The 18,324-nt window shown below is 45.5% G+C and overlaps 1 protein-coding gene across 3 annotated transcripts in view; it reads right to left on the bottom strand.

Annotated features, from left to right (window-relative positions):
- Window positions 1-512: 512 nt before the first annotated feature.
- The window catches only part of SLC24A4 (solute carrier family 24 member 4), a 177,484-nt gene continuing 159,672 nt past the window's right edge, over window positions 513-18,324 (bottom strand). For all 3 annotated transcript variants that reach the window (XM_081548183.1, XM_081548182.1, XM_081548184.1), the window contains 5 exons: window positions 13,454-13,620; window positions 7,562-7,676; window positions 3,181-3,293; window positions 2,776-2,841; window positions 513-1,377 (listed from right to left, as the gene is read on the bottom strand). In XM_081548183.1, coding sequence (XP_081404309.1) covers window positions 1,225-1,377; window positions 2,776-2,841; window positions 3,181-3,293; window positions 7,562-7,676; window positions 13,454-13,620 — 614 coding nt within the window. In that variant the 3' untranslated portion in view covers window positions 513-1,224. The remainder of the gene's footprint in view (window positions 1,378-2,775; window positions 2,842-3,180; window positions 3,294-7,561; window positions 7,677-13,453; window positions 13,621-18,324) is intronic.

An 18,324-nucleotide genomic window follows, 5' to 3' on the forward strand; every position in this document is an offset into this window, starting at 1 on the left:
AACCTTCCATCTTTGGCCTTTCATGCATAGCAAACTATAAGATTCAAGAACCTTAGCTCTAAAAATTTCCAAGTAACGGTTTCCATACTTGCCTCCAGCTCACCAGAGAGCAACTGGTGGTTTTGCAGGAAATCGCTCTTCTTGTCATTAACCATTACTTCTGGCACACGCATTCCAGTTCAGCAGGCTATGAAATTTGTTGGGCATATAAACAATTGGGTCTTTGAACAGGGTGATTTTGAGAGCAGGGCATTAACAAAGAAATGACAAACCCAAGCTGACAGTGTGTCCCATGCCACAGGAGGTCTGGAATGAATGGCTGTAAAGTACTATCTCCACCGTGTCTCTGAGTTAGCACCCATTTAGATGTTAGTCTTCTACTCTCTCTATGTTCCAAACCAAACGTCTTAGTGTCAACGCAACATGATACACATAGGATTTGTTTCCCATAAGTATTACCTTTTTGGTCCCCATCAAAGTCCTTTGTATGTGATGGTATTTTTCAAGTATGATGATTTACAGCTGACATTTTATTTTGACTGTGTCATTGCTCATTCTCTGAATGCATCAATGAAAGTGAGAAGAGTATGCACTTGTTTTTTCTCTTCTGCTGTGAACAACTGTTTCTATTCTTCCAATTTGTCCAGGAAAAGGGGTGGAGTGTTTGTTGTCATGGCCCCAAACTCCCAACAGGTTGAGCCTCACTCTCTCCAAATCTTGAGTGCTTCCAGCAGGATTCAGAAGCTCTAAGGAGCACATGCTGCCCAAGGAACCCACATCCTCTGGCCCAGAGGGGCCCCTTGAGAACAACGCTCCTATTTTGCACTTGCCCCAAGAGACCTTGTGTTCACTGACCGCCTCATTTCCGAGGCTGCCGTGTGACAGAAAGACAACCCACATACAGAAGTCCTTCTGATCCAGGCGTCCAAGAGGAGATACATGCCACGTCCCTGTGGCCGATGGCTCGGAGGTCTGCAAAGCTGCTCCAACAGCGGCCCCTGAATCTTGCCTTTTTGTGGGGGCAGAACTCCGAGGAGGAGGATGACGCCTGGCAGCCTGGCCCGTGACCAGACAAAGACCACGATGGTGCTTTCTTTCCATGGATGAAAGAACAGACGGTGGTGGCCGATGCAGGAGAGATCCGCGGTGGGGAGGGACAGGGAAAAAGGACGCCAGCGCTGGAGTGTCCAGAACAGCTCCCGGGCGGGGGGCAGTGGCTCCGTTTTAATCGTCTTCTCGGCACATTGGCAGGTTGACAAAGGTAAAGACGTTGAACTCTATCATTATGGAGAAGCACAAGAAGACGGCGTACAGGACCAGCACGTACACCCCCAGCTTCCGGTCCAGCTTCCACTTGTTCAAATGGATGCCGAGGACCTGGAAGGGGACAGAGCGAGTGTTGGGCTCGGGGAGCAGAGAAATACAAAAGGCACTTTTACTGGAAAATTACACATGAACGATGAACCCCAGCACTTCCTCCAAAATGTGGACAAGAACAGAGGCGTGCTGCCGGGTGTATCGTTGGTTTGATCTGAATGAGCCCGGTAGGCTTTAGACTCTTCTGATGAAAGGATGCTGACTCCAGGCATGCACAGCAGCTGCCCTCAGGGGACCGGCCCTCCCCGGGCAGGCACACCCCTTTCTGGGGATGCACAGGCCTCCCAAGCCTTCTTTAGTGACAACCAGAGTCTGCCACTGGCTCCTTCCCTTTAGAACTTGGCATCCTCAACCCTTGAAGCAAAACCTTCAAGGCTCCCACTGGCCCACTGTCTGGACAGCTTCAGCTTGGACCGTGTGTGTGTATGTGTGTGTGTGTGTGATAGGGTTGGAATGCTTACTCTTTCTACATTTGTTTCATACTTGCCTTCCTCTTTTTACTACCTTCTTTCTTTTTTAAAATTAATTTATTTATTTTAATTGGAGGCTAATTACTTTACAATACTGTGGTGGTTTTTGCCATACATCGACATGAATCAGCCATGGGTGTACACGTGTCCTCTCCATCCTGAAACTACCTTCTTTCTTATCCATGAATCAAGGCTCCCCAAGAGTTGAATCATAGTTACCTCCAAAGCTATGGGTCCTTAGAGACAGACCAACAGGGGTTCAGATCCCAGCTTTTCCTATCCCTGTAGACTTCACGAAGGGAGTGGATCTGTGTCCTCATTAAAAGGTTTTAGAAATGTGGGGTCCATGAAGAAGGGATTCCTTTCTAAGCAATAGCACTAATGGGACAGTTATGGGAAAAAACAATTATGGGAAATAGCCATTTCCTATTCCTGTGACCTTGGACAAGCTACTTAATCCCCGAGCCTTGATTTCTTCTGCAAAGTAGAACATCCTCAGGTGCTTGAATGGATGGAATAAAGTAAGCCAAGGCATTGTTTACCACAGTTCTGGGCCTGTGAAGTAAGGAGACCTCCGTGTCCCCATGTACCAGCCCGGAGGCCTGACCATCACACCCCCATGGCAGCTCAGATGGGCTGGGGGTGGGGGAAACGTGTCTCCTACTCACATCATTGAGGGGAGACAGACCGGGCAGGAAGAAGAGAGGAAATATAAGTCCCTCCTTCTGAGGACTTCTCACTGGCTCAGGCAAAAGTATAGTGGTGGATGCCAACATTCTTGGCACAAACTGTGTCTGGGGGTATCTGTGAACTCATACGTTTTTTCAGCTTTATCCCTCACGGCCAAGGGGAAGAATTTTGGGACTGTGCAGAATCGGAGGAAACCACGCTTGTGTCAAACTGCCATTCTGCAATTGTAAAAACTCACAGTGAGAGCAACGGAGCCCAGCAGCAACGCCACGGAGTAGACCAGACCCCGACTGTTGATCTTCACCTGGAAAAACAAACACACACGTCCTGAACCTCTGGGCTGCTCAGGGGCCCATCTGTTCTGGGAGCCCACTATACTAGGGCTTATCCTTTCCCTCCTCTGGAAGCCACAGGCGGGTGTTCACAGCCGAAGCACCTGTGAGTTCCAGGCAAACACAGGCTGCCTCTTGCAGGCACCCACAGTCTGCTCTGGACGCCTTTGTACAAAGCGGCTGCCAGCCTGCAGAGGAGACGGGGGCAGGGCCTCCCCTGCAGGTCTTAGCTGCAGGGCCAACACCACACTTGCTCCCTGTAAAGCACAAGTGTCCAGCGTCATCTCACTAAGGAAGTGAGATGAACTTACCGTGGACCCATAATTAACAACCATGGTCTGCAGCCCCCATGGTATGCCGAGTCCCACGAGGATGTCGAACACGTTGCTTCCAATGGTGTTAGAGACTGCCATGTCACCGAGGCCTGCGGGGGACAACCGACAGATTATTCCTAACCCCTAATACCTCAGAATGTGATTTTATTCAGAGATAGAGTCTCTACAGGGCTTCCCTGGTGGCTCAGATGGTAAAGAATCTGCCTGTAATGCAGGAGACCTGGGTTCGATTCCTGGGTTGGGAAGATTCCTTGGAGAAGGAATGGCTACCCACTCTAGTATTCTTGCCTGGAGAATTCCACAGAGAGAGGAGCCTGGAGGGCTACCATCCATGGGGTCACAAAGAATCGGACAGGGGTAATCAGGTTAACATGAGGATTAACCCTAATTCAGTATGATTGGTGTTTTCATCAAAAGGGGAAATTTGTGCACAAGCCTGCACACAGGGAGAACTCCATCCAAACATGAAGACCACCACCTACAAGCCAAGGAGAGAGGCCTAGAGTAGACAGAAAGAACCAAAATTTTCCAACACCTTGACCTCTAATCTCCAGGACTGTCAGTTTCTGTTTTCCTGTCTCCCAGTTTGTGGTAATTATGGCTGCCGTAGGAAACTAACCCAGAGCCCTTCATTATTTCTCCTGCCAGGGGTATCAGCCTGTGTTCTGGGATGACTTACTATGTGCTTCTCCTTATTTGAGATGCCCACCTTCTCTGGGAGTGAGGGGACTTTGTCCTTGATGCATACTTATGACCCAGGCAATGGCACCATGAACTTGACCCAATGACAGAGCAGCAGGTCTTAGGCCCGGTTGGTCTCCCAAGAGTGGACTCTTTGCCCCCAACCAGACTAGAAGCATCTTAGAGGCGAGGGGCCATGTCATTACCTTCCCCCTCCTGCCCCACTGTCCAGTCTCCTACCAGCCAAACAGTCTTAGGAACTTAATAACTTGAGAGGCATCAAAAGTTAGAAAACAAATTTTTAATGCTGGCTGAAATCTGTTCTAACCTGACTCCCTAGGCCAAATTCAACACGACTGTCATAATCTGGCCACAAACATCCATGGAAAGAACAAGCCTGAAACGCACGTGCCTATAACCAAAGTCACCTTGGTCACTGAGCAGCTTGCAGAGACTCAGACCAGCAACTGGATGACTGCCTCACCTCTGTGCGACCACCTGCCCCCAGGTATTAGCCAGGCTACCTCCTCCCACCCTGTTGCTGTCATCCACTGACCTCCAGAGCACGGTTGTCTCCCCAAGGGCGTCACAGCTCCCTTCCTGTCTGCCTCGGTTCCTGTCTGAGTGCCTTCGAAATCCTGGCAGCTTAGTCCTACTGGGGGCAGAAGCTCTGGGAAACCTGCCTTCCAGTCTCCCAGGATCTTGTGAAACAGGAACGTCCAGCTCCTGTTTTGGGCCAGCTAGTTGTCCCTGGTGAGGAGGCAGGCACTAGCCGGATGGGTCAGGAGGAACCAAGGTGCCCGGGTCTGGGAAAGAAGAGCGAGTGTATTCTCAGGTTGGACTGCCGGGCTCTGTGTGGGTGCAGCCCCCTAAGGAATCTTACAGCAGCAATTCTCAAACTTTGAGAGCACACAACTCAAATTTCCATTCCCACCAACCACAGTCCAAGAGGGGTTCCCTTTTCTCCACACCCTCTCCGGCATGTATTGTTTGATTTTTCGAAGATGTCCATTGTGATCAGTGTGAGGTGATACCTCATTGCAGTTTTCATTTGCATTTCTCTAATAATTAGTGATGCTGAGCATCTTTTCATGTGCCTCTTGGCTCTTTGTATGTCTGTTTTGGAGAGATGTGTATTTAGGATTAGGATTAACACATGTATACTGTGTGAGTGCTCAGTCGCTCAGTCATGTCTGACTCTGCAACCTCGGGAACTGTAGCCCATCAGACTCCTCTGTCCGTGGGATTTCCCAGGCAAGGATGCTGGAGTGGGTTGCCATTTCATTCTCCAGGGGATCATCCTGACCCAGGGATCAAACCCATGTCTCTTGCGTCTTCTGCATTGGCAGGTGGATTCTTTACCACCGAGCCACCTGGGAAGCCCACGTATCCACTACCATGTGTAAAATCGATAGCTAGTGGGAACCTGCTATAAAGCACAGGGAGCTCAGCTCAGTGCTCTATGATGACCTAGATGGGTGGGATGGGGTGGGAGGGAGATCCAAGAGGGAGGGGACATACGTCTACATACAGTTGATTCATTTTGTTGAATGAACTAGCACAACATTGTAAAGTGATTATATGCCAATAAAATATTTTTTAATTATCAAAAAAGAACAAACAACTCGCTGGGGCCTTGCTGAAAAGCAGACTCTGCTTCAGTGGGGCTGGGATGGGGCCTGAGACTCTGCATTTCTCTCAAGTTGATGCTGCCAGCCTGGACCACACTGTGGGCTGCAAGACTTTAGGGAGCCCAGGATGTAGTTTCTGCATGTTAGAGCTCACTGCACAGCTCCTGCCTCATGCACGGGGCTCTGGGCAGAGGTTTCTGCATCCCCCACCATAAAGAACCTATGTTTAAAGTTGTCTGCTGGATCCTCTGTCACCCATATCAGCATCACCCTTAGGACAGCTGTACACGCCCACCCCCACTTCAGCCTTCCTCCATTTCACAGGAGCCATTCTGAGATGACATCCCCACCTGTTCTTATTCCTACAGAGCCCCTTTGGACCACACTGGGACCCTCCCCTCCAAGTTCTTAATCTTCTCATATCATGACCCCTTTCCTGACCCACTAGCCTGGACTCCAAGGCTAGTGGTTTAAACGGCACATTCTCTTGGTTCCTTGACCTTCTACTGTGTCCACCCAGCCACCTCCAGCTCTGGATGAACTCATGTGTGTGTCGCGGGAGCTGGTACAACTCCAAATTCATGCTGGAACCCCACCCAAATTCACAACCCCGAGCGTCAGCCAGGCCCTCGGGGCTTATTGGCTTTCCTTTTCCTCCCTGTATGGGGTTGAATAGCGGCCCCCACTGATGTCCACCTAGAACCTGTGAACGTGACCTCATTGGCCAATAGTATCTTTGCCGATGTGATCCAATTAAAACGAGATCATACTGAGTTAAGGTGGGCCCTAATTCAATGACTGGTGTGTCTTTGGACACAGACACAGAGGGAAGAACACCACACGAAGGCGCAGGCAGACACGAGAGGGAGGTAGCCACAAGCCAAGGATTCCTGGCACACCCCTGAAGCTGGCAGAGAGCAAGGAAGGATTCCTTCCCAGAGCCTCCAGATAAGTACAGTCCTGCCAACACCTTAACCTTGGACTTGTAGCCTCCAGAACCGGAGAATCCATTTCTGTTGTTTTAAGTCACCCAGTTGGGGTAGTTTGGTTATGACAGCCCTGGGAAATGAATACACTCACCTCGAAGGTCATTCAGTTCAATTCCACCCCTCTCAGCTGCTGTCCTCAGTTGTCCTCGTTCTCCATGAGGTGCCAGCCTCCTGCCAAACATACTCCTACTCTTTCCTTCCCCTCATTTCATCTTTTCTCAGGACCAATCAGCCAACAAACCAACCTTTCTTTCATCTTGAAGAAATAAAACGTTTTCCTCCTTTCTGAACCCATTTTCTGTTTGGACACTTCTCTCCCCTCCTGTCTCCTCTGAGATTTCACTCGACTATTTGCCCTTCCTGCCTCCCATACTTCCACACTACTGTCTACAGAGGAAGGTCGGTGGAAGTCCAGGCATGGATGCTGTCTCACTGGTAGCAAAGGAGCAGCAGAGGAAGGCTGGCTCTTCATAGCCCTTCTGTTCTGCCATGGAGGAGTATACCAGTGTTCCTTAGCCTTCTCACCCCCAAGGCACTTAGCTCCAAAGAAAATCCACCAAGCAAACCATAACATTACGTAAGTTCTAGAATTTGGAAGAGGAATCATAAAATAGTTGGAGACATAAGATATCCCCACTCGGCCTGCCTGGGATCAGAACATTCGTGCATTTGCTCTAAAAATCCTGGGCTCCCACTCTGTTCAATCTCACATTGGTGATGTCAAAACAAGTTCATTTTTTTTGGCAACACAGATAGTGGGATCTCAGTTCTGGCAGTCAAAGCCTGGAATTTTAACCACTAGGGCACCAGGGAACTCCCAGAACAAGTCCATTTTTATTCACCTCCACACAGATGCTTCTAGAGGTCTAGAGGAGGTGATTTTGGTAGTAATTCTCTCCATGGATGGAATCTACATGATGGTTTCCAGTCATCACTGTTTCCTCCACGGCAGGACTTAATGATTACCAGTCCTGAGAGCTATGAACTGTAACTCAGGCAGGGAGAAGGGCCCACTTGGTGATGCTGATAGCTGGGGGCCCGAGACACTATCCATACCTTGTCTCGCCACAATCAAGCTGGCCATGCAGTCGGGAACGCTCGTGCCTGCTGCAAGGAAAGTAATGCCCATGATGACATCGGGGATCCCAAGGGTGTATCCAATAATAGTCACCTGCAGAAGAGGGGGGAAATATCAACTCACAGAGGAGCACCCCTGAAAACCCTGCTTACAACTCAGAGTTTTTAACTTAAACATAGGAATCCTGTATCCAACAGAAAAATCTGGAATATGATTTTTCTTAAAACTGTCTTTTGAGTGTTATTTTTTCCAGATTACATGGGTAATCTGGGTTTACTGTTTTAAAAACTTGAGAAAAAAAGTCAATAGAAGTATTAGTAAAAATCACCTACCATTTCTCAAGGCCCTTAGACAACCACTATTAACAACTTTCATGAGCCAGTGAGTTTCAGACTTGAAAATGCAGGAAATCCTGTAGTGAGCTGTTAAAATAAGGCCAGTCAGGCCCCAGCCCCAGAGTTTCTGATTCAGGAGGTCTAGGGTAAAGCCCAGGAATCTGCATTCCTAACAAGATCCTAGTTGGTTGAGACTGTGAGGCTGCTGACTTGGGAACCACATTTGAAAACCCCTGCTTTAGAATATGGGCTTCCCTGATAGCTCAGTTGGTAAAGAATCCGCCTGCAATGTAGGAGACCCTGGTTCAATTCCTGGGTCGGGAAGATCCACTGGAGAAGGGATAGGCTACCTACTCCAGTATTCTTGGGCTTCCCTGATAGCTCAGTTGGTAAAGAATCCACCTGCAATGTGGGAGACCTGGGTTTGATCCCCGGGCTTTAGGATATATCCTTGACCTTCTTTTTGGTGTATGTATTAGAAAAAAATGAAATCAGATTATACTATTAACACATATTTTGTGACTATATGTTTCATGCAATGATACATTATGAGTATCTTGCCATCACAAATATTCATCTACAATCTTATTTTGCACTGGTATGTAGATTGCACTGCATAGCTGTAAAGTTCCTGTCCATCCATCACTGGTGGATAGGAAATGGCTTGTTTTTACTCTTAAAATATCACTGTGTTGTAACATGCAACATTTACTGAGCACCTACTGTGTACCAGGTCCTTTCCAAGTATTTTACTTTCACAATCTCATCTGCTCTACTCACCACCCACTGGTGAGGGAGGCACTGTTATTATGCCCAAGGAAACGAGGGTCAGAAGGGGAGAAGTTACAGTGCAGGTGGGCACAAAATCGGTGAGCAGCAGGGCAGGGATTCCAGGCCAAGTCTTTCTGCCTCTAAAGTCTGCACTCCAACCTTGCCATCATGCTTTTTTAATTGGATGACAATTGCTTTACAAAGTTGTGTTAGTTTTTGTCATTCAACAATGCAGATCAGCTGTGAGTATATGTATGTGTGTGTATATATCACTGCAGATGGTGACTGCAGATTTGAAAAGATGTTTACTCCTTGGAAGAAAAGTTATGACCAACATAGATAGCATATTAAAAAGCAGAGACATTACTTTGCCAACAAAGGTCTGTCTAGTCAAAGCTATGGTTTTTCCAGTAGTCATGTGTGGGCGTGAGAGTTGGCTCTAAAAAAAACTGAGTGCCGAAGAATCAATGCTTTTGAACTACGGTGTTGGAGAAGACTCTTGAGAGTCCCTTGGACTGCAAGGAGATCCAACCAGTCCATCCTAAAGGATATCAGTCCTTAATATTCATTGGAAGGACTGATGTTGAAGCTGAAACTCCAATACTTCGGCCACCTGATGTGAAGAACTGACTCATTGGAAACGACCCTGATGCTGGGCAAGATTGAAGGCAGAAGGAGAAGGAGACGACAGAGGATGAGATGGTTGGAAGTCATCACCGACTCAATGGACATGAGTTTGAGTAAACTCCGGGAGTTAGTGATGGACAGGGAGGCCTGGCGTGCTGCAGTCCATGGGGTCGCAAAGAGTCAGACACGACTGAACGACTGAACTGAACTGAACATACATAAGTATATATATCCTCCCTCTTGAGCATCATGCTGTCTTGTGTGAACGTCTCTGGGTTCTCATCTTACTATTATATCCTTAGGAAAAGTTTCAAAAAATAGAATCATTGGATTTAAGGATACACCAGCTTTTAAGGATCTTGAAGCATGGTCACATAATTCCTCTAATAAATGCCTGACACTTGGGAAATGGTGAGCAGCAGCTGAATGGAAAGCCCTAGAAGTACGTAGACAACCTCACTCAAAACATCCCTTAGATGGCTCACCTCCCCATCTAGAAAATGGGAACAGCAGCATCTTTCAGGGTTGTTCACATCTCGGCTGATGGCTCCAGTCCCAGCAAATGTTTGGATGACTTAGGGTAAGCTGGTTTGCTTCTCTGAGCCTCAGTTCCCTCATCTGTGAAATGGGCTTTTAAATGAGGATTAAGAGAAAAGACGAGGTGACAGTGCCTGAGCTGTGTAAGACATTCATAGATGTATGTTTCCCTTCACTTTCAATCACTCATCTTGCAATCTATGGGGGCACAGAAAATGTTAGTGATTAGCCCAGATGAAGTGTGCTTTCTGAGGGCAGAGCTCAGTCCTGGAATGAAGCCAGAGCTTGTGGACTAAAACGATATCCCTCCTAGGACAAAGCTTGCAGATGGGTTTGGAGATGCTCGACCCTCAAAAGATAGTGCTCAGTTCAGCATCGCCAGGAACTGGGCAGTGCATGCACTGACTGGCCTGCTCTGGGCTGTGCAAGGAGAAAGACTGAGGACACCAAAGCCATACAGCTGATGCATCAGTGCTTAACCCACACTGACCAAGAGGGAGGTCTCCACAAGCACAGCCTGGCTGTGGCTGACATGTTCTTAATGGGTGATGCCACATGTCATAAGTATAGGAGCCTGGGTTGTTCTGGCAGTAATGAAGATGCTTCCTTTGTTTTCCTTTCCTTATATCACTGGACTACCTGGCTAAGAAGCTGGAAGGTAGAAGGACAGAAGGAAGGTTCTGTGTGTGTACACACAATGGCAACCCACTCCAGTATTCTTGCTTGGAGAATTCCATGGACGGAGGAGCCTGGCAGGCTACAGTCCATGGGGTCACAAAGAGTTGGACATGACTGAGTGATTAACAGTTGAACACACTCCAAGCATTCAGGACCAGAGATGCTACCTGAGTATGGCTGTGCCTTGGACTCCAGCCTGGGGCCCTCTGAACTCCTGATGCTGAGGTTTCAGAAAGGGAAGCAGAGCCAAGTCCAGAGCTGGGCTGATGATCCACCTGACTTTGTTGGAGTCACACCGCCTCTTTGGTCCTCAGTCTCCCCAGTTGGGCAAAGGTGCTGCATCGGATGACTTATTTTTGAGATTCCCTCCCTTTGGATACTGACAGTCAAGAATCATTTTCCCCAAAGCCTTAGGGGTGAGAGATGTGAAGGATGGTGGGGGTAAAAGATGGGCAGGTGAGACTTCAGTGCTCCCTGGCACTCCTATAAGGAAAGTAAGCGCCTGGCCCCTGGCACATCTTGATTTCACAGAAGTCAGGCTAACGTGGCACTGTTGTCTTTACCACTTTCTACTGTGGAAACCACTCAATTACCCAAAACTGAGGCCAATCACAGGTAAGAGTGCCACAGCAAGGTGGTTCCTATGACTCTGGCCAAGCCACTGCCAAGACTCTCTTTTAAGAAGCAGGAATGGAGTTTGTAAGACAAGGTGAGGGGGATGGGAATGTTATTCAATGTTCTACCTCACAGCTAATTAGTAGAACTGATTTCATAATACTGCTGTTTTCATTAAGAAGAAAAACTTTCACACATTCATTAATTTGATATTCCCTAACTCTCACACCCACTCAAATGTCATGAAATACTTTTTTCACTTGCAATATTGTTTGTGGAATGTACTTTAGTAAAAGAAATTGCTGGATCCTTTTATCAAATGTAAGCATGGGCTGGCCTTTAACCCTACTCAATAGTCATGTACGGATGTGAGAGTTGGACCCTAAAGCAGGCTGAGTGCTGAAGAATTGATGCTTTCCAATCGTGGTGTTGGAGAAGACTCTTGAGAGTCTCTTGGACTGGAGGGAGATTAACCCAGTCAGTCCTAAAGGATATCAACCCTGAATATTCATTGGAAGGGCTGATGCTAAAGCTCCAATACTTTGGCCACTTGATGCCAAGAGCTGACTCACTGGAAAAGACCCTGATGCTGGGAAAGACTGAAGGCAAAAGGAGAGGAGGGCGGCAGAGGATGAGATGGTTAGATAGCACCACCAACACAATGGATGTGAATTTGAGCAAACTCTGGGAGATAGTGAAGGACAGGGAAGTCTGGAGTGCTGAAGTCATGGGGTCACAAAGAGTTGGACACAACTTAGTGACTGAACAACAACAACGTCTTTGACTGTCACCCTTTTCTGGGGGGGGGGGTCTGGTAGTAGCTATTTCCAACTTCTTTTCTACGTAAAAGCACACACACACCTTGGCATCTTTGGGGATTTAAACCACTATCTGAACAAACTTGGAAGCAGTGTCGGCTACATCTCATGGTGAACGTGGCTGATATTTACAGTTATGATCAGTTTGCTATGTTGCTAGCTCACACCTGATGCCTGAACAGAACCCTTTCATCTCCCAATAACCTGCCAGACAGTGGCGATCATGTCCATTTCACAGAGGGGACAACTGTGGCTCATGGAAGCTGAGTCACCTGTCCAGGTTTCACGGCTCTGGTGGGGAGAACCAGGATTCAGAGCCAGCCCCGTGGGACCTCACAGATCTTCTTCCCACCAAACTGCTCCTCTTGGATTAAGAGAATGTTGCCCTTGTGCCTCTGAGACCAACACACACCTTTGCCCTGTGTGTTAGGTGGCATCAGGTGTTAGGAGGAGAGTGAAATGGCTGCATGGATACCACTTAGGTATGAATAGCTGGCAGATAAACATCCCAATAGAAATGCAGAGGTTCTGTACCCACTTCTCTCACTGCTCACGGGCTCCCCAGGTGGGTGAAAGGAAGAGGGGAACCCCACAAGATGATATACAGAGTGAGAAGAAGGGGGCTCCTGTTTGGCCCCATCAGCCAGTGAAAGGTTTGCCCAGGAAGCAGTCATGTGTGGCCAGAGGGGCTATGCCAAAGCCTCTCTGCCTGAAAAACTTTAGTCCAAATGGCAACTGAAGATTCTAACAACAAACTGAGAGGCCATTCAGGAGAGTAGTTGAGATTTTAGACTTTGGAGGTCAATACCCAGTTTCTAATTCCAACTCTGGAATTCACTAGTTGTGTAACTAGTTGTGCAATAGTTGCTAACTGTATAACTAACTGGACAAATGACTCAATCTTTAGGCCTCAGGTTCCTCATCTGTAAAATGGGCACAATAAAACTGCTTACCCCATTGGGTTGTTGTGAGGACTAGAACAGTTTACCTAAAGTTTATATCTGTGCCTGGACATAAGAAGGGGAGAAGAACATCCCCGGGCAGGGGCCATGGAAAGGGCTGCCTTGTGTTTGTCTCCCTCCAGCTCCAGTCTCCATCACATTCCTCTATGGATGCTGAAAAGGAAGGGGGCCTAGTGATTAGCCCTTCAGAGCTCTTGCTAGAGAGTGCCTGCCATCCCTGCCACATTCCTCTTCCCATCACACCAGGGTGGCATGTCCCAGGCTGTCCATGTGAAGCTAACCCTCCTTCCCACGGACACCGTGGACCATACTGCGTCTATCTGAGTATCCCTGATACACAGCACAGCTTCATATAACTCTGATGAAACCCCTTCCTACTGAGAAATAAACCAAGGTCTGTTAAGGCAGGTGAGTTGCTGGAGGCGATCCAGCAGTGCCTGTGGTCACTCTTGATCCTAGCTCTCCCACCTCTGGCAGGTGCTGGGCAGGGGCTGTCCGTACGGTCCACCCCCACTCCCGCCACTCACCAGCCACACCATCAGGTAGGAGAAGACAGCGATCCACAGCGTGGCGATGACGAAGGTGAGCATGAAGAACTTCTCCCAGCGGGGCTTGCTGCAGTTGGGGATGGTGATGCATAGGAGGAAGATGAGCGGCCAGGTGAACACCCACTTGACTTTGTCTCCTCTTGCCTCTGCAGAGGGATGGGGTGGAGCCAGAAGGGGGAGAAACACACTAGGTTACACACCTGCCAGTCTACCTGTAGGTTTCCTTTGTCACGCCAAACAAGAAAATGCTACGAATATGACTCCCAGCAACAGACTTCGCAGAATGGCACACCTCTGTAGTCAACCTGGAAGTGATCTCAGCAAAACAGGTGAGTGTTTGTTGACTGAATAACCACTGTCAGTCCAAATGCTTCATTTGACAGAAGAAGGAAAATGAGACCCAGAGCTGGAACAAATTTGTACAGGGCAGCTGGAATGGGATGTTGAATACGAATAGGCTTTGGAGTCAAAAGTGCGTTGGAATTCAAATGACCTTGAGCAATCCCCTCAACTCCACTTTCTCCTCTGATAATAACAGATGTAAGTGACAACACAATAGTTGATGCAGGGAATATTTGCTATGTGAAGCAGGCATAATGCTAAGCATTTTGCATTTTAGTAGTTTCTTCATCTGTTAAAAGGGAACAACATTACCTATTTCTTGGTTGTTGCAAAAATGACATGATACAATGTACATAAAACACCCAGCACAAAGAACTTGGCAAAGTAGGTGCTCTAGAAATCTCAGCTCCTTTGCTCCAAGGTCATATATTCAACCAGTGGCAGATGCAAGACTAAAATGTGGTGTTCTGCTGACAGGTATGACCTCACTGACTCCTACCAAGGAAATCCACAAACAATTTAACTGAGGAAAAGTGGCCACTGAGTACAAGCATAGTGTAATTATCTTTAATAAGTGGCTTATCCTTAATAAGCCACTGGGTATTTTGAGCACATGCAGGCTCAAAACAGGCTTGTGGGTAAAGGACCCACAAGCCTGTTTGGTGGAGGAAGGACCTCTGAAAATTCTCTCCTCCATAAAAGTAATGAAAACATTAGCAAAAATGGTCTGAGTCAACTTGTTTTAGAACTCTGGAAATTAACCAAAGCCTTGTAGCCATCCAGGGAGTGTTTATTTAAGAAAATAATCTGGGTAAAATTAACAACAGTGAACTTTATAGAGTTTTAACTTGCCTTGTTTTCATTTTCTTTCATCGGCTTTGGAGCAGTCTTGAAAAACCAGTAGCCTGGCATCCACCAGAGGGGGAAGGACAGGATTAGAGCTCCTTCCAACTCTGTTCCCAGAGGACTGGCATTATCTGACCTGTCTGCTGGTTTCCTGGAAGACCCTACTTTCAAGGTGTCTTTATTTTACCTGAATCAGAGCTCACCCAGTTTGAACAGCCTTTTCCTTGAGGGCATTTGTTGAAAACAATCAGAGACAACTGTTGAAAACTGTGCTGCTTGCGGTGGTAGAAAACAGCTGGACAAACAATAGGTTAATGAAAAAGCTTAAAAGGAAAAGCTGGGAATGAGATATACCTAGAGGACTTGGAAAAGCTCCCATGTAGTTCTAGGAATATGAAAGTTCATAACAGGCATAGGGCTGTTCCCAGGGTTATTTGCATTCTTAGGAAAGACTTGGCTTCCAGGAGGCTCAGTGGTAAAGATTCTGCCTACCAATGTAGGAGCCACAGGAGATGTGGATTTGATCCTGGGTCGGGAAGACCCTTTGGAGGAGGAAATCCACTCCAATATTCTTGTCAGGATAATCCCATGGTCAGAGGAGTATGGTAGGCCCCAGTCCATGTGGTCGTAAGAGTTAGACAGGACTGGGCAACTGAGAATGCAGGAAAGCCTTGAGAAGACCTTAAGTTTTCACTTCTGCCTAACATTGAGACTCTGAGAAAACAAGAAGTAAAGGCTAAGGTGGAGTTGTAAACTGCCTGACTGAGTGTTAAAGGCGTGCCCCCAAACACACACAGAACCCAGCAAAGAGAAGGAGACTTGTTTTGAGCCAGGCATCTAAAGAAATCTCTGTGTAATCATCAGCAGATATTTCAGTGGTCACACAACAAACAATATAGATTTTACAGAATTAGAAAAGTCACCAAACAAACAACAACAACAATAGTAAAGCAACAACAAACAGCTATGGGAAGGGGAAAGAATCTGATTTCTTATTATTACTTCACATTACATTACTTTAAATGCCCAGTTTCAACAACAAATTATGAGACATGCAAAGAAACAAGATAATACAGCCCATACACATGAAAACAGCAGCTAATAGAAACTATCTCTGAGGAATTCTAGACATTGGATTTACTAGACAAAGGCTTTAAATCAGCTGTATTTTGAAATAGCTGATTTAAAATGTGCACAAATAAGTTTTAAATATGTCTAAAAAATAAATGAGAATTATAGGAATAATTTCTCATCAGGGAATATCATTAGAGAAGTAAAAACTATAAAAAGAACCAACAGAAAGTTGAGAGGGGTTGAGAGGTACAATAACTTAAATGAAAATTTCACTAGAGGGGCTCAACAGCAAATCTGTGCAGGAAGAAGAAAAATATCAATGACCTCGGAGATAGGTGAACTGAGATCTAGTCTCAGGAACAAAAAGAAAGTAAAGAAAAATGAACTGTGTCTCAGAGACCTGTGGCACACCATCAAACAGGCCAACATATGCATAATGAGAATATCAAAAAAAGGAGAGAGAAAAGGGGGCAGGAAGAATACTTGAAGAACTCATGCTCAAAACCTTTGCAAATCTGATGAAAAACATTAATATATACATTCAAGAAGAAGACACCTTCTCAAGTTCACACGGAACATTCTGTAGGATAGACCATATGTTAGGTCATAAAACAAGCATCAATACTTTTAGAAGGATTTAAATCATGTAAAGTTTATTCTATAACATTTCCACATTGGAAAGAAATTAGAAATTAATAACAGAAGGAAAACTGGAACATTTACAGATATGTAGATATTAAATAACACACTCCTAAACAACCAATGGTTCAAAGAAGAAATAATAAGGGAAAATTAGAAAATACTTTGAGATGAATGAAAAGAGAACACACCAAAACATATGGAATGCAGTGAAATCAGTGCTTATAGAGAGAATTATAGCTATAAATTCCTCTAAAGGAGGAAAGGACTTAAGTCAATGACCTAACTTTCCACCTTAAGAAACAAAAAGAGCCAATTAAGCCCCCAAAAAGAAGAAAGGAAATAATCAAGATTGAAGCAGAAGTATGTGAAATAGTAAAAAATACCAGAACCAATTAAACGAAAAATTGGTTCTTAAAAAGATCAACAAAATTGACAAATCTTTAGATAGAGTGACCAAGAAAAAAAGAAGACTCAAATTACTAAAATCAGTAATTAAAGAGGGATTACACTATGAATTTTACAGAAATAAAAACAATTAAGGAACACTATGAACAACTGTGTGCCAAAAAATTAGATAACCTCAGTGAAACAGAAAAAAGTTTCCACAGAGACAAAAACAAACTGACTCAAAAAGAAACAGAAAACCTAAATAGACACGTAACAAGACACTGAAATAGTAATCAGAGAACTTCCCTTAAGGTTAAAGCCAGGACCAGATGGTTTCATGGGTATTTCCACCAAGTGTTTAAAGAAGAATTAGCATGAGTCCTTTGCAAAGTCTTCCAAAAGATAAAGAAGGAAAGAACACTTCCCAGTTTGCTCTATAAAGCCAGTAATACCCTAAATACCAAAGCCAGACATCAAGAGAAAACAAAACTACAGACCAATATCCCTTATGAATACAGATGCAAAAATTCTTAAAATTCTGGCAAACTGAATCCAGCAACATATAAAAAGAATTATACACCATTACCATGTGGAGAAGGAAATGGCAACCCACTCCAGTGTTCTTGCCTGGAGAATCCCAGGGACGGGAGAGCCTGGTGGGCTGCCGTCTGTGGGGTCACACAGAGTCGGACACGACTGAAGCGACTTAGCACCAAGTGGAATTTATCCCAGGAATGTAAGGTTGGTTTGACATATGAAATTCAATCATACACCACATTAACAGAATAAAGGATAAAAAAGCACAATCTTCTCAATTGATACAAAATTCAACACTCTTTTATGATAAAACACTTGGCAAACTAGGAATAGAAAAGAATTTCCTTAGCTTGATAAAGGGCACCTATAAACACCTGACACTTAACATCACATTTAATGGTGAAAGGCTGAAAACCTCCAACAGGATGAGGATGCCTGCTCTTAGAACTTCTATTCAACACTATTTTGGAAGTTTGAGTCAGGAACAGTAGGCAATTCCTCAATATGTCCCACAAAAATCTGTATTCAAATATATATAGCAGCACTTTTCATAACAGCCCCAAAGAGGAAACAACTCAAATAACTGTGAAGTTATAAATGGATAAACAAAATGTAGCATATAAATCAATGGAATATTTTTCATGCATAAGAAGGAATGAAGCAATGATACTACATTGCATGGATGAACCTATAAGACACTGTATGAAATGAAAGAAGCCAGGAATTCCCTGGTGGTACAGTGGATAGGAGTCTGCCAATGCAGGGCCTGTGCAGCAGGGACGACCCAGTATAGCCAAAAATAAATAAACGATAAAAAAATTATATGGTGGTGATGTTGCACAACTTTGTGAACATACTAAAAAAACATTGACTTCTATACATTGTAAGTATGAATTTTATGGTTGATAAATTATAGCTCAATAAAAAAGAAATTGCAAAGTAGGCTGGCAATAGCAGTTTCAGCTCTGAATACCTGTTCTTGAATCTTCCTAAGTCACTAAAATCGTATTTGCTAAGAAAAA

The sequence above is a fragment of the Giraffa tippelskirchi genome, chromosome 12, assembly GCF_054371585.1.
Source record: "Giraffa tippelskirchi isolate mGirTip1 chromosome 12, T2T-mGirTip1v1.2.pri, whole genome shotgun sequence".
NCBI classification, from domain to species: Eukaryota; Metazoa; Chordata; class Mammalia; order Artiodactyla; family Giraffidae; genus Giraffa; species Giraffa tippelskirchi.